Here is a 16,518-nt window from a genome sequence, read left to right as displayed (position 1 = left end):
GCAACTTAAAATCAAGGTTTACAAACCACCTCATTAGAAGGTGCATGTGGAATATTTGAGGGGTTCAATGTCTTTTCAGTTGGTAGGCTATCGTTGCGATGTAGCTAAAGATCCACCAATTCAAAAAATTTATTCGTCAACTTAAACTATATTATTACAACATATTATAATAAAATCATGAAAATTTGCAACTTAACAACTCGAAACATCCTGGCACAAGCATCCAAAATATGACAGCTTCCATCGTTTCAACTTGTACATTAGGGAAATTCTAGAGTAGGACGTGTTCTTATGTAAAAAGGTCCAACTACAAAGGATGGTCCAAGTCTAACAACTTGATCAGATCATCCCATCCGTATATCTAGAGGCCCCACTCTTCAATTATGATTTATGAAATATTTTAGACAAAAGAAGGCTAATTAATTAGATGGTCGGTGTTGTACTGCACTATTATAGGTGTATGCATATATTACAGTTGGTGGATGCTGTACATTATCTTTCACACGTACCACTTCAACGGCACCGACACGGTTTTATCTTCAAGGACACAACAAGACCGTCGCAAATCAAATATGATGGACGTGCGATACACAACAGGCCATGTCCCACACGTCTGAACCCACTGACCCATAAGCTTTTGGGCCTGATGTTGGTGGATCGAGAAACCATTATCAAATTTTTAGAGTTAATATTGCCACACCAACTTTTACTAATGTCATACTAATTTTATAAAGCGGAAGAAATTTTAGCCATTTGCATCAAGCTCAAACTTCCTTCTTGCATGCGGGCTCCCCCAGAAGCACACACTATAATAACAGGTAGAGATCTATTAGTAGCATACTCGATCAAACGGGTGATTTTCTCGCCTACTACGCATCCCATACTGCCCCCCATGAACTGAAAATCCATAACCAATTTGATTTCATATTTCTGCAAAATAAATACATAAGTAGTTTATGAATTTATCTAGATTCATCTCACATCAATAACTCAACTTTTACCACCTATAGGTAGCTTTAAACAAATTTCCTTTGCAGTGGATACCTGAATGTCAAGTATGACTCGTAATAATCTTTCTTTCAGGACATACGACGATTCTTTTGCCATCGAAAAATATTACTTTTTTTAGGCTAAACAGTTAATATCGAGGTCGCTAACCAACTTATAGGTCTCATGATATATTTCAATATGGAGGAAACCACAAAGAGTATTCCCATACAGTTGGTGTGGCATTAGTAATACTTGGTGTGGCAATAGAGATGATTTTCTTCAATATTATGAAACGAAAATGAAGAGAATTGCTATTGACACTCCAACTTTTACTTATTAAATCTTAATTAAAGATTAAAATTTAAAACACACTCTTCAAACATTACAAAAGTTTGGCTCAAATTCCATAAATTCCAAAACATTGTGGCACTCTACCAAACAATTTCATTAGTTATTTATAGTTATGATTAGGCTCATATAAAATCCTGAATCCAAAAACTCAGCTTTTATTTATTTTCAACCATTAAGCTATTTTCTTTATTTTTTAATTGGCGTGTAATAAATAAAGGATTAATGATAAATCAACACAGCAAAACATGCACGACTGATGTGTCAAGGGCACAGAATCATTGATCTTTTTCCTTGTGCATGTATCTCAAAGAAAATGAGCTATGGTTCTATGACCTCGTCATGTCGGCAGTTTATGTTTTTTAAGTAAAAGTTGGGGTGCCAATATCAGCACTCATTATTAAATTAAGCACCATCACGCTCTATTGATGTTGACTTTCAGAAGTCCAACCTTCACACGAGTACAGCCATAACCAAACAAATCCTAATGACAAGATTAAATGGTGTGCTGCACTAAAAGATTGGTGTGGTAATATAACATTTCTTTTATTTAAACCATAAATGCCATAATCCTCCCAAAAAGGGGGTCCATATCTCTCTTCCAAACATTTCAAGAAGCTGAAACTCGAAACAATTACAACAGAACCATCAATCATCCATTTCCACTGATTTTCACTCATCAGTAACATTATTTCACCAAGGACTAAAACAAATCAATAAACACATACAAATTACATTCGACAGAAATTAAAAAATTAAAAAAAAAAAAAAAAAATCTTAATATATTCGAAATATTTGTCCTAAGTTTTGAATTCTAACTCAAACCACAATCTCTCCACCATTTACAAACCAAACAAATTAAAATATACATAATTCTAAGATTTTTATAAAAAAAATGACAATTTTTATAAAGTCCATTTCCAGATCTTGATGCGAAGCTTAACCTTACATTTTGCATTAGAAGAAGACAACGATGAAGATGATGGAGTCTTTCCCTTGGCAACAACAGCTTGAATTCCGCTGCAAGAGACCTTAATCCCAACTTTCTTAGTCTTCAAACCTCCAATCTTCACCTTCACTTTAGTCTCCAACTGAATCTTCAAAGGTAATCCACTCTTTTTCTTCAGATCTGAACCCAACGAAGTTGCAGAAGCCAAATCCAGCTCTCGAGCTGTACTACTGACCGAAGCTCTCAAAACTGTTGTGTTCTTGGTTCCATGAACGAAGGCAGGGATCGATCCATCACCAACGTCAACGCCATTAGAGCTTACAGAAACAGTGATTGGATCGTAGATGAAGGTAAGCTTTCTATTAGGGTTTCGAGCAGATATGGTAAGATCGAGCTTTGAATTGAGGTGAGAGGAAGAATCTTTAGATGTAGTGATGTTGAATTGTGAGATACGGAGAGTTGTGAGTGAGAAGGATGGGCGATGAGGGTGATAGAGAACATAAAGAACAGTTCCAGCGATAGCAGCGAGAAAGATCAAAATTATAATGAGGAGAGATGTCCAGAGGAAGCAAGCGCAGCAGCAGCTTCTCTTACGACGGCGCGTGGGCTTGGGTTGAGGAAGGTAGTTAGGGCGAGTGGCGCCGTACAATTGAGCTTTGGTGGCGGGAAAAGAATGGTTGGTGGTGCCATTTAGGGTTCGAGGAGGGTTAGAGGTCATCTTTCTAGGGTTTTTGGAGATCTCTAGGGTTAGGGTTTGGAGGAAGGAGAGATAAAATAGATTTAGAGAGAGAGAGAGAGAGAGAGAGAGAGAGAGAGAGGGTCTAAACAGATGAGACGTGAAGGGAGGAATGTGGAAGGAAAGGTAAGAGATAGAGAGAGAAACTCACCACCCAAAATTTTTGAAAGAGATGTCTCCACTTCAACCAATATGGAATCTCTTTTTCTTTCTCTACTCTATAGGGGAAGGTCAATTCGGACAAATAACACGCTTATCTTCTTGACGCTGTTATTAGCTGGGCGAGGTTTATACACGTGGCACACGTGATCTTCGTATTAGCTTATGGTTCAAGCCCGAAAGTGCAATTATATGGATCACATAATTTGGTTGTTTAATTGGTTCTTTATTATGTGATGGGACATCTGCATGGTTTCGTAAGAACATGATAATGGATACAATATTTCAACCGACCAGGCTTTGTCCAAGTTCAGCCCAACCCGTTGTGAACCGGTTTTTGATAGTGTTACTGGGCCCAATTGTTATCAGATTCTAACATTGAGATCCAATAATGTTACTTGCATATTTGAACAATACTTATTGCTACACATTTGTATAATAGACTCATAATGTCATTAGGTGGGAAGTTATCTGATTCCAACACCAAACCATTAATAAATTCTCAGAATCAATGTGACAGAATAAAATTGTAAACTAAATCAAGAGTTGATTTATCATGAGTGGTACTAACAGCAAGTACTACGAGGAGCGATACTCTTCTGCTTCATTCCACCAACTGCAATGCATCTCTTTACATCAGCCTCACCTCATTACTCATTTTTACAGACGTTCTTTAAGCTCGCCTAACCTGCCATGTAAGATTGAGAAGATCTTTTCAAATAGTTGGTATTAATGCAACATAGAAATGTAAATGACCTCATACTTCACCACCTTTAATGAACTTACGAATGTTCCACAGTAATTAAAAACAATTGTGACTGATCCACTCCAACAACAACAACAACAACAACAACAAAGCCTTACCCCAAAGATTGGGGGGTTGGTTAAATGAATCCTCTTCCTCCATTCCACTCTGTCAAGTCAAGTCTATTGTAATTGAGATTGTGTTTCTATCTGCTTTCACTATCTCCATCTAAGTTCTTATTCCTTTCGCTCTTTTTAGAACCTTCAACTTCACTGATCAACTCTACGATGATAGTGTATAACATATAATCCTACATAACAAAAATGAGTACAAGAAATTCCACCCATGGACTTATTTTTTGTTCTTTTTTTTTTATATGCACCCATGCTCTAATTTTCCCTATATTTGTAGTTGGCTGACTGAATCTTGTTTCTTTATGTATAAAACAATTTCTTTGAATTATAATGATTTAACATTCGCTCTCACAAAATTTATTGACCTAAAAAGTTCATGAATATTCCTCCCAAAGATTTGTATGTATTCCTTTAATTGCCAACAACCTCCCACTATACCTTCGTTGACACCTTGACAGGCGAGCTTCCGCATAAGAAGCTCTCATAAAGGTTCCCTGACTACCAAGGTTGTCAAAAGCACTAGGTGGGATGTAGGTGGTGGATGCCCTGAGGCCTAGGCAGGGCATTTGGTGGGTTTAAGTGGCAAAAAAGATTAATGTTTCAATTTTTATATTATAGCAAAGATACTGTAAATGGGGGAGGATACAAAAGAGGGAAAAAATTGCTGATTGTCTCAATCCTCAAGGTAACACAAACACCCATAAGGTTGAGATATCAGTAATAAACTAAAAATGCCAGAAGTACAACCCCCCACCACACACACACAAAATAATAATACTAAATGAATAAAATCAAGTAGCTGATGCAGAAGAACATAACTAAACATTAATTCATCTGTTATGCCAAATGTACAACAAAATTACCTTGGAATTCTAATACTTCTGAACATAAGCATCATAGTGAGCAAGACAGGAACCATCACTAAACATAAGTGCTCCAAGGAGTGCCCACTGATGATGTAATGATTTATGCCATAAATTTTCCTATCAGCAACAGCTTCACATTTTGCGAGAAGGTAAACACCTGTACCCAATGAATTTCAGATATTAGAAGAAAATAACTTTTTCAGTAGCCATGTATAGGGGCATTGCATTTACAAGACATTATATCCCCCAACTTCCATAAATGTATTCCAACTACATATATACCATATAGGAATGTATTTGTCTGAACTAAGAAGAAAAAATCAGCTAATTTACAGACAACCCCTTTGAACATATAAAGCCCATTGTACCTATACTCCCCAAAATTTATTATTATTTGTGTGTTTTATTTTTTATATGCTATTATAATTTGTACATGATGAACTAAAAACAATTGAGAGTCATGTTTAGAATGAACATGAGCTTCCAACAGTCCCCTCCTATCCAGAAGCCCAAGAAATAGGTTAGGAAAAAATCTTCTGCATGGGATCAAGGACATGGTTTTTGGAAATAGGAAGACACTGAAGTAAAGGCCCATTTTATGTATAACTATCCCAAGGATTTGGAATTAACAAAATAAATCTTGTTCATCCGTTCCATTCCGTACATAGCCAAGTCTTCTATTATAGGAAAATATTTATATCCATTTTCACTATCTCAATCCACGTTCTTTTGGGTCTTTCTCTTGTTCTTTTAAAATCTTCAATTTGAATATTTCTTCTAATCGAGGCTGCAATTGGCCTTCATTGAACATGCCCAAACCACATCTTAGTCGACTTTCTCTTAGGTGTCTATTGGAGCAACTCCTACATTTTCTCGAATGTGTGCATTTCTAATTTTATTTTCCCTAGCCTTTCTATTCATCCATCTCAACAGTTTTTTTGTTTGGTCATCCATCTCAACATTCTCATCTTTGGTACAACACAATTTATTAACATGATGTTTCTAGACTTCCCAACATTTAGTTCTACAAAGCATATATAGCTGGTCTTATTGTAGTCTTATACAATTTTCCTTTTAGTTTGACTGGTACATGTCAATCATATAGCACTTCGGAAGCACACCTCTCCTGTAACCATCCAAATTTGATCCTATGAACAACATCTTCCTCAATTTTTCCATCCTTACATATAATAGTCTGAAAGTGGTTTCTTCAGGGTATTTCTAGACCATCAATTTTTACTAGAAAAGAAATTTAGGTCTCCTCAGAGCTTCAAATATTAATCCATAGAGGCCCTAGGTTTCATCAGAGAATGTCAATCAAGAACAAACTTCAATCACCCCCACTTTAGTGGGCACCAACAAGAGGATGGTTTTACTTCCATTGCTCCACAAGATAAGATATTGCACTAACAAATCATAGTATCACTCTTCTTGAAAATGTAAAGCCCCTTTAAAATAGATGCCTGCACAGCCATAAATCTCTTACCAACAACCTTCAAATAGCTTCGAAAGAATGAGATTTGCTTTCAAAGACTATCATTCCTTCCATTCTGCACTTGTCACCAGAAATCAAAAAGGTAGAAATCTCTAAAAAGTTTTGCATCAAACATCTCCATAAGCAACATTTGTTGACATAATTTCCACTCAAAGGAAATCTCAACTAAACGTTAACATAGTTTACAATAAGACTCATTCATATCCTTTTCAGTTAAATCATCACTCTTTTTCCAACAAAGATGATACTTGTAATTAAACGGGAGTGGGGGGGATTCCCTATGCACAAGGCATCTTTATCTTTATGTGTACCATCCTTAAAGCAATGGTTCGGTGGGATTATTGATACCACCAAGAGAACAAGTACAATAAGGACACCCAACCTAAGACTTCAAGTTTATATTAAAAGAGCATTTCTTTCCTATAACATGTATTCTAAAAGTTAACAAAAGCTCCTTGTGAAGAGCAGATGGAAAGGCAGAGAACTCTCAGCCAATGTGTTTCCTGGCAGAGTATTCATTGACATGAAAAATCCTTTCGCTCTTTAGCTCAGTCTTTTTTTTTTTTTTTTTTGGGTGATCAGATTAATGAACACATGGTGGGGACTTATTCAAAGTAAGATAATCCCAATTTTTTACGAGATGTTACCAAGTGGTTATGGATAGTATTTCAAAGTCATCTTCTTAAAATTTTTGTTAAAAACAGATTTCTATCATGGTAAAAACAAATCTGAATAAATGAGTAGGGTTTTCAAAGATTCAGACCTGACACCCAAATCCAATATTTGGAATGGGTATATTTGGGTGGCAACAGAAATGTCAATGCTGGAATCGCAATAGATGGAATTAATTGAAACATCAAGCACAATCGAAGATCGTCAAAAGTCCTGCAACCAGCTAACATGGCATATTCAACAGAAGACTATGTTAAATGTCCTTTAAGCCACAAGACTCAGCACAAAAAAAATAAAATGCAACAAAGATAAGAAGTTAACCTTTCATATGCAATGCTAAGAAGAGCAAACATAAGGAGCAAAAACAAACAGGTTACTCCAATCTTCTCACCCACTCTTTCAACAATAAAAATGGACATTAGCGAAGCATAAGCAATCATCATCTGCATCAAATCATGCAATATCAATTTTAATGCGTGACAACGAAAAAAATTAGCCAATTCATCTGAAACCCAATGAGCAGAAATGGAATGTTAACCGGAAGTCGATCCCAAAGAACTCGATTGTCATCAGGTTTTAAATGATAATAAGCAGACCCAAACGCTACTGCAGCAATTCCAGCATAGAAAAAGGCCCAACCCCAAACCTCTCCTCGTAAACTACAACCAACCCAGCAAGCAAAATCACCCAAAACACATAAAATTAGTACAAATGTGGAAGTCGAAAGAGTAAAAAAAAAAAAAGCGGAAATCAAATGAAAAACTAAACCTTATAGATAGGAAAGTTCCTTGTAGACAGAGGACTAGACCCAAAACACCCACAATTAAAAATGGGAAATTTGATATCACGTTCAAGGTATTAGGGACGCCTGAGGAAAACCCAGAAACCAAACACAATTTGAAGATCAAACAAGAAGTACATAATGGAAGTAGAGAGAGAGAGACTTACCAAGGAAATTGCGCATGTCAGCGAAAACATGGTGTTTGGGTGAGTGAGGGATCTTGGGTGCCGCCAACATTAAACAGAGGCAACAGAGGATAACTCCTCCCCAGAGACGGGTCCTCTTTGCCCTTGGCATGCGAGGATTCATCGTTATCACCCACAGCATTCTGTCTCTCTCTCTCTCTCTCTCTTTTGTTTTTCTTTCCCTCCCTCCCTCTGTTCTTTGTTTCTTTTTTCTTCTTTTTCAGTTTTTTTCTGATTTTTGATCGTCGTTATGAAATGCCACCACAAAAGTTCTCTACAAAAGGCCTCTTACAGACTGAGCCCACTAACGTGCACTAACTTGTGGCCCATCTTTTAGAGGATCGCTTCAATGCTGTTTTTCTAGACGTTGGATTTGAGCATTTTCCTAGATGACTTCCAGCCATTGGATTCAGTTTTTTTTCTCTCTTTAAAAAAAAAAAATAAATAAATAATTCCCTTTTTAGCAAATTCTAACCTTATAAATGGAGAGATTCAAATCAGTGGTGATGGCAGATAAATTATAATTAAATCATTTTTATGAGGCTAAAAACATCTAATGGGGATGGATCCGGGGAGATCATCCTCACCAAAAATCCATTTATCCTTCAAGTAGATACTTGGAGCACATGCAACTTTAATCATTATTTTTTCAAGAATATATAGAATTTTACCCAATTCAGTGCTAACGTGTTTTAGCAGCCCTGCACAATAATCAAACTGGAGAAAAAAATATGCCAACTGTATTGGATCATATCGAGCTCTTATTCAAAACCTCTACAACAAGTTGAAATTGTCTACGGTTTCCTCCAGCAGCAATAAATTTGAATTCCAAATCTTCTATGATAAGAACATGTTCATGGCAACATCAAAAGAATTTGGGTCTAAATCCTCAAATGAGTATGACTGTGTTTTTATTTGTTCCCTCATTTTGTTTTTAACTTCAAGTCTCAGTTCCACTAGAACAAGCTTTCATTTACAGTCAAATCCCGCATATCTGTATATCTGTTGTTGCTTGAGACAACAACTATAAACCTCTTCAACAAGACGACTTTTCTTTCTTTGATTGTCTATGATGCTTTCCCAATAATTTCAGTTACAGCTACAAAGAAATTTAATAAATGATTTTCTTTTGTGACTAACAAAGCAGTGAATCTGCAACTACTGGGCAGAACTTAAATCAGCATCAACCGTTATTGGTAATGTATCAGAAACTATTTCTTTGTGACAACTCTGTTTCTTTGGCCTTTTATTTTGATGTTGCTTATTTAAAGCACGGTCGGCATTGGAGACAACCTTTGAGACTGTAAACCCCGCAACTTCAAAAAACTGCGATCTTTGAGGGATGAGAGAATCTCGCAATATAACATCAACTCCATCGTACGTCCAAACTCCTAAAACCACCTCTCCCTTAAGTCCAACAGCAAACCAACCAAGACCGGAAGCTGCAATGTCTACGGAACTCACATCCCAACTGTTCCCACAGATACGAAATTCCCTTCTCTCCCATTTCCCGAGCTCTTCAACACGTTTCTCGCCTATAGGTGGCTGCAGAGACAATTAAATAACGATGGATCGGATGATATATTATTGTGACCATAATGCATCTTAGTTAGAATTATTTTTTTATGCAAATGTGTAAATAATTATTATTAATAAGCATAATACCAAAAGATACCTGTAATTGACGGCCAAAATGGTCTTCTAGCATTGTACATGCCTTATCTGTTTTCCCCATATGCAGCGGGAGATAAGGAGATGCCCAGACTGTAAGATAAATAGACTCGACAGATGCTTCCTCTACATCCAACCTCATGAGTCCAGCAATATGAACTGTATAACCCGCCTGTCAATTCTCATACCCAAACAAAACACATTAAAATGGGAACAAAGGAAAAAAATCAAAAGATGGATGCAAAAACTACCCTTAGAAAAGTACAAAAAACGTGCAATCCATTAAGGGGCAGGTTATTATTTTGTACCCGACTTTTAAATGGGTCTATGAACTCACGTCAAGATGAGTCTAGGGCTCATTTTAGGTGAAGATGAACTCCATGATAATCTGGAACATCAATTCCTCCAAAAAAAAAATTGAACCAACAATTAGTAGGCCAGAAGTTCCAGACTTCTGTTTTTTTGTGTGTGTGAGAATGATCTCATGGTTAAGAGATCAACCTCACCAAAAACCAACCTTCAACTCATCCTGCCATAGACTGTAAGGAAATAACAAAAACTATGCTTTACAAATAGTGCAATCACCAGAAACTAAGATTCATGCACCAAAAATTGTGATCAGAGAATAAAGACAAATGTGGTTCTTCAACCAAAAACCAAGTCATTCCAAAAATCAATAACAGGCAAGAAAGAATGGCTCCTACACAACACTAAAAACCCCAACAATTATTAACAATGGCCTTCCAACAACTCATCCTCCATAAACCTAACTAAAAAAAAAATAGACAGAAGAAAAGAAGGATGCTTCATTTTTCATTTTTGATAAGAGAAAACATGGACGCTGAAGAAGACGAAATTATGAAACAAAAGGTCTGGTTGCTACAAAGCCAGAGCTAGAATCTGTAAGCTTAAGCATATTCTCCAGTCCTTCAATCTAATATTTTCTTTAGCTTGCTATGTATTATGCTGATTAAGAACCATAGACACCGTCACGTATGTAAAGAAGTTCGAACAGGGAATGAGTGTGATTATGGTCTACCAAATTTCCAAAAGTTTCCTCTTACTGTCAACAATACACTATATACATCTTCAATTTTCACAACCTGACCCAGTGTCTGAACTCTGAATATAAAACGCCCCTAATGAGAATTCTCAAACACCACTAAACCTCCACTTTACTAATCCATAGTAACTCCTATTCTATGTTTTGAACTGATCTACTCGACAAGAAACTGAAACTCATTTGGACCAACTCGTTTAGTTGAATCGGAACTAGCCAAGTCAAGTCGGACCTCAAAATCGGCCAAGTTATATGTTATGTTTAATTACTTTTTTCCATAAAAACAAAATAAAATAATATAAAATATAATACAAAGTTATTTGTGATATAAATTAATTTAATTTATATTTATTTGGCTTGCCCAAATTGACTCTCACACAGTAGAGTTAAGTGAGATTACAAATTACATCTGACGAAAATGTATGACACTCCTGAGCAAAATGATACCTCTTTGATGACCAAACACCAGTTCACGAATTTTATTCAAAGAGTTTTTAAATAATTGGAAAAATAATAATAATAATACCTCATATGTGACCTTGAGTACATCACTGAAATGATTATCACTTTTGAAGCTATCTATGATAGCTATATTCCTCAATCCTTATAAGCATTCCCTATTTAACAACGAGATCACTGCTATTTATTCTAAAAGTGACGATCTCGCTAAAAAACATGTTTTGGGAATCAAAATGAACAGTGTACTGGAATGGGCATTTTCTCATATTCAGCTCATGAAATGGTAATTTACCATTCTTTATAAAACATTTCATAATGCATTTTCAACATGTAGTATGGAATTCTTATAAAATTTACCATTTTGAGCTAATAACCAATAATACCAACCTTGAGCCTATATGTCCTGGGTTTCAACTCCTTGCTTATATGCACGAGTTTCTGCTCTTCCCTCGTCAACCTCGTTGTTATCTGATGAGGATGCAAAAGCCCGGGTGTATCAAACAGTTTAGCTTGGCCAGGAAGAACACCTTCAACTCTAACAATCCCCAAAGTAGTCCCTGGCACTGGCGCCTCAGTTAATTGAGTAATCTTCCCGCTGACATTGTTCCCTATCGAATTGATCAATGTTGACTTCCCAGCATTCTGCGCTCCAATTGCCCAAACATTTCCTCTCACACCAGCCAATTCACAAACATCGTCAACAAGATTCTTTAGTCCCCAATCTCTTACAGCACTAACAAGATGAACACTTGTGATCTTATTCGCTCCACCCTCTCGAGCACGCTGCCGAACCCAATGCTCCAATCTTGTTGGGGATAAAGATGGAGGAAGAAGATCGATCTTCGTCACCACGAGTACAACCCTAGGTACATTCCCCGATTTTCCCTGTTTCCACGCTGTCGAATTCTCTTCAATCGTAGCCGAAACCAATTTAGCAACTTTACGAGGGAATGACCCATCAAAATCAGAAGCATCAACTACCATCAAAACCACCGATCGAGTCCCAGCCGTGGTAACCAGTTTTCGACCGATTGTGTGGTCAAAATCAAAATCCGGAAGTAAATTCTCTACCGCCGCATCCTTCACTCTCCCATAATGGCGCAACGAATGACACCGAGCACAAACTACTGGTTTAGGGTTAAGGTTAGGGTTAGGATTGGGGTTTTCGGGATCGACGAGTTCTTTGAGAATGCCTCGTTTGAGGGAGTTTGAGATTTCGGGTTCTTCGGCTACGGGTTGTCGATCGATTCGGGTTTTGTAATTTGGGTCTTTGTTGGAGGGTTTGCTGAAGAAACCTGGGAGTTTGGAATCCATTTCTTGCATGTAAACGCCGCAACCTGGGCAGATGAGATCATGAGAAGTTGTTTCGTCGTAGTTTCCATCTCTTAAGAACTTGATAAAGGTTTTAGTTTCTGAAGAGAAATCTCTGTGAGTTGGAAGAGAGATGTTTGAATTAGGGTTTTGTAGATGGTAGGGTTTTGGTTCGAAGTCGAAAGTAGAGTGAATGCGAGAGGTTTGAGGGTTTAAGGAAGAAGAGGTGAAGGAGAGTGGAAACAAATGCTTGAGTTTCGAAGGAGATAGCTTTCGAGCTAACATTCCTGCTTTAATGGTAGTCTTGTTCTTCTTCGTCTTCCACTCTCCTGTGGCGGACGTGTTGCAGTGGCAACGCAATGGTTTTCTTGTAAACTCTTTATATGTCTGTGTGATTGTGAACAAGGTCTTAAAACCCGGTTTCTCATCTTGTCTCGGCCGGTACAGATGCTGAGTTTACTCCTTCGAGTCATATTTATCTCAAAAAATATGTGGCACTTGCCACGTGTTTTTGCCACCTTATTATTTATTATTATTATTATTATTATTACAGAGGAGAGATTTGGTGATGATATGAAGTTGCTCCCTTGTCTCTCCTACTAGCATCAATGTGATACCTATCAAGAATTCTCCGACACTCAAGTTGGAATTGTAGAATAATAATAATAATAATTCATTATTTTCTCAATCAATCAAAAAGATTCTCTTGTCTCTATTAATTTTTCAATTTATAGATCCTTATTTTGAATCAGGATTTTTCTCTTAATTGAAATGTGGTCACAATGGGATCCCTAATTGCAAGGATCCTAAACGAAATTGGGATCTCTGGGATTAAGTCCTTAATTCTGGGGAGGATCTCTTCCGAGATCTCATGGCTTGATATACAAAAATCAGGATTATACAGATACTCAAATCAAAATGACCTTGTCAAGTAGGCCAGGTCTTTAATAATATTTTCCAATCCTACCAGCCAAGCTAGGCATCTCTACCTTGATCTATCTTACTGCTGGGCAGGATTGGATGCATTGACATATACAATATACCACTTAATGGGCTTGGACACGTATATAATTTGGATAATGCATCGCTATTATATTGTACAATTATTATTATTTATTTTTTATAAATAATACTAAAGTGACCTCGAGCTGGAAGCTCGTATCTCCCTTCTTAACATGAAAGTGTATCTTCATTTAGATATGAGTGAAAAAAGTATCTCCCTATCCACTTTCAAATCAAGAAGTGCAATATGAGATTTTAGCTTGAGGTTATGACTTTACTTCTTTTTTTTCTTTTCAATGAGTAAGGAATATTCGAAGCGTATATATGATTCAAGTATACAAGTTATAAGTTCAACTATAATGCTAAAAACGTTAAATTAAATAAAAAAAAATTAATACAATATTCAAAATTTTAAATATAAATAATAATAATAATAATAATAAATATAATAAATTGATTTGATCCAACAAACCAATTAAAAAATTGTTGAGTTTGCCAAACCCAATCAAAATTCAATAGGTTCGTGGTTCATTAGATTTTACAATCTGTACTAATTCGTGGTGCAGACTTGTACCAACGAATTGGGTAACATAGAATCAAATCATTTAAATCGTCTTAAAATCACACATTCCCAAATGTTAATATGAAATCTAATGATGATAAAAACACATATCCATGAGATAAATCCCAAACATTTTAATTGAGATTGCCTGTTTGTTTATAATTTTCTTTCATGAATCTACCAATCTCAACCCTCATATTTGTATTTTATTATTTATTATTGTAATTTCTTCTTATAGGTAAGCTATCGATCACAAAACTTTTATTTTCATAGATAACAGACTTTTAAACAAGGATATGAATAAGGTGATTCGTGAAAAAATACGTGACTCCGATCATGTATACATAAAAATACAATGATTGGGATTTATGCATAACTTGATATACTGATCTCAAGGATGAATCTTGATTATTGGATTTTGCTTATAAACCATTACATGGGCCATCATAATCTAATCCTTACATGAATACAAAGAAGAGTCGTGTAAGAGTGACCTCAGTGGGCGATACTTTGACGTGGAGGTGCATGTATATTCATAGATACGTTTTACTCATATGTCAAAGAAAACACATCTACGGGCATCCACGCGCCACCATGTCAAGATTACCCCACCCCAAAGAGGTCACTCGAGCATTAATCTACAAATAATTAATTAATTAATTAACTTCAAAAACACAAACCCGAGTCCAGCCCGATAGCGGCCCACCAGGAAGTCGGCTAGTACCAAAATAATGGATTTAGGAAGCCTAGCAAGTCTATCTTCATTTTCAATCACAACTGAAAGACGTGATTCACGTTGCATTGCTCTTCAACCACGAATATTACAGCACATGATCCCAGCCGTTAAAACACAAAAAATTCCATTATCCATAATCCATTAACTAATACTAAGACATTATTTTTACGCATTAATATCCAAACCATTTCTATTGAGATTCATAATCCATTAAACATTTAAAAATAAAAATAAAAATAAAAAATTCCTGGCAATATCACTTGCCTTATAATTTTAAACCTTCTATGCTTCTTCAGTTCTCCTCTCTTTGTGCGTGCAAACAGCAACAGCCATCAATCTCAATAGATATGCAAGATCAGAATTACTAGAAGAGGAAAATAACCAAAAAGCCATAAACATTAATTAAAATTAAAGAAAAACATAGCTACCATAAACCCTAATTAAAAAATTAGCGGGTTTTGTTAAGGAGATTCTTATATCGAGTAATTGATTCGACTCTCTGCAATTTCAATTGGTTGTTGAACTTGTTAATGAAATCGTCGGCCTTCGCATCAACCCCTTCGTCTCCCTGCGACTCACTCTTCTTCTCTTTTACAGTTGATGGTCGAGGTACCTCAACCAATATCTCTTCTTCTTCTTCCACAAAATGCCTAAAAACCGATTTTTCACTCGCAGATTTCTTCAATTTCTGCGGAAGTTTCACTGGCACGTCTCCAGATGCTGGTTTTGTGTCAGATTGTGTCCTGGAAAGATGATGATTATCTGGAACCTCAACATAATCACATTCATCATCATCATCATCATCATCATCTGGGTTTCGATCTGTAAATTCTTTATCTTCTATTGGTGGTGGTGTTCGTTGTTGAAAGGTTGTGGTGGTGATATTGGAGGAGGGTGAGGTGTTTTTAACTTCTTCGGATCTGTTGCTGTAGAGATTGAAGGATTTATTAAGGCGATCTAAGAGGGATGAAGCTCTAGCAAGACGGACTTGTTGTTGTTGTTGTTCTTCTTCTTGCTGTTTCTTGGTTCCAATACGAGGACCAAAGGCGATGGTGCCAATCACAATGTTTAAGAGGACGAAGAGAAGAGCTGGAGTGAACCAACTGTTCATGTAGGCCCAGTCTGGTATTTCAAGCATGTTTGCTGGGCTTTCTTCTTTTTCAGACAAAATTTTTTGCAGAGAGATGAAGAAATATGCGTATATATGAAGTAGAAGAAGATATTTTTTTTAGAGATGAGAGGAGAGGAGAGATGAAGATATTTCTTTTGGATAGGAGTAGGAGAGGAGACTTGTTGGTTAATTCCTGAACTTGTGTTCCATTTGGTTGGTTTTTATAGTTTTGTTTTTTTCTCTAATCTCGAAGAAATACGCGTTCACACTCCACACTCCACATACGAAGAATGGAAAACAAGCACCGATATTTGCTGGTTTAGAGTTTGGGTAATTAGCTGTTAAATAAATCAATAGCAGCCACACAAATAAGTCCTGGTATACACGTTAAAACATTCTAATATTTACCAATTAACCTGTAAATATTATAAAATTATTTATAAACCCTTTATCAATTAAAGACTCCAAAAATAATCCAATTTTATATCATCTCTCATAGAATAATATAATAATTTTTTTTGTAGATTTATAATGATTTGAAACCTT

General features: G+C 36.2%; 4 protein-coding genes across 4 annotated transcripts; all 4 read right to left on the bottom strand.

Moving 5' to 3' along the window:
* Window positions 1-1,972: 1,972 nt before the first annotated feature.
* Window positions 1,973-3,198, bottom strand: LOC147412180 (NDR1/HIN1-like protein 13). Its single transcript, XM_086457227.1, has one exon. It carries the CDS (start codon window positions 3,003-3,005, stop codon window positions 2,244-2,246), a length of 762 nt encoding a protein of 253 aa, XP_086313353.1. The 5' UTR covers window positions 3,006-3,198; the 3' UTR covers window positions 1,973-2,243.
* Window positions 3,052-8,791, bottom strand: LOC147412179 (Alkaline phytoceramidase (aPHC)). The gene is made up of 7 exons (XM_086457221.1): window positions 8,043-8,791; window positions 7,863-7,962; window positions 7,633-7,753; window positions 7,416-7,537; window positions 7,186-7,307; window positions 4,925-5,084; window positions 3,052-3,870 (listed from the first exon to the last, which is right to left on the bottom strand). Exons 1-7 carry the CDS (start codon window positions 8,200-8,202, stop codon window positions 3,843-3,845), a joined length of 813 nt encoding a protein of 270 aa, XP_086313347.1. The 5' UTR covers window positions 8,203-8,791; the 3' UTR covers window positions 3,052-3,842.
* A 308-nt stretch (window positions 8,792-9,099) lies between these two features.
* LOC147412178 (P-loop containing nucleoside triphosphate hydrolases superfamily protein) lies at window positions 9,100-12,951 on the bottom strand. Its single transcript, XM_086457211.1, has 3 exons — window positions 11,638-12,951; window positions 9,736-9,903; window positions 9,100-9,605 (listed from the first exon to the last, which is right to left on the bottom strand). Exons 1-3 carry the CDS (start codon window positions 12,844-12,846, stop codon window positions 9,219-9,221), a joined length of 1,764 nt encoding a protein of 587 aa, XP_086313337.1. The 5' UTR covers window positions 12,847-12,951; the 3' UTR covers window positions 9,100-9,218.
* Window positions 12,952-15,239: 2,288 nt separating this feature from the next.
* On the bottom strand, window positions 15,240-16,180 carry LOC147412177 (uncharacterized). Its single transcript, XM_086457203.1, has one exon. It carries the CDS (start codon window positions 15,997-15,999, stop codon window positions 15,310-15,312), a length of 690 nt encoding a protein of 229 aa, XP_086313329.1. The 5' UTR covers window positions 16,000-16,180; the 3' UTR covers window positions 15,240-15,309.
* Window positions 16,181-16,518: the final 338 nt, after the last annotated feature.

The sequence above is a fragment of the Akebia trifoliata genome, chromosome 1 (genome assembly GCF_017979445.1).
Source record: "Akebia trifoliata isolate Shusen 1 chromosome 1, ASM1797944v1, whole genome shotgun sequence".
NCBI classification, from domain to species: domain Eukaryota; kingdom Viridiplantae; phylum Streptophyta; class Magnoliopsida; order Ranunculales; family Lardizabalaceae; genus Akebia; species Akebia trifoliata.
Note: the sequence above shows the minus strand (reverse complement) of the source record. Positions and strands in the feature narration are given on the sequence as shown.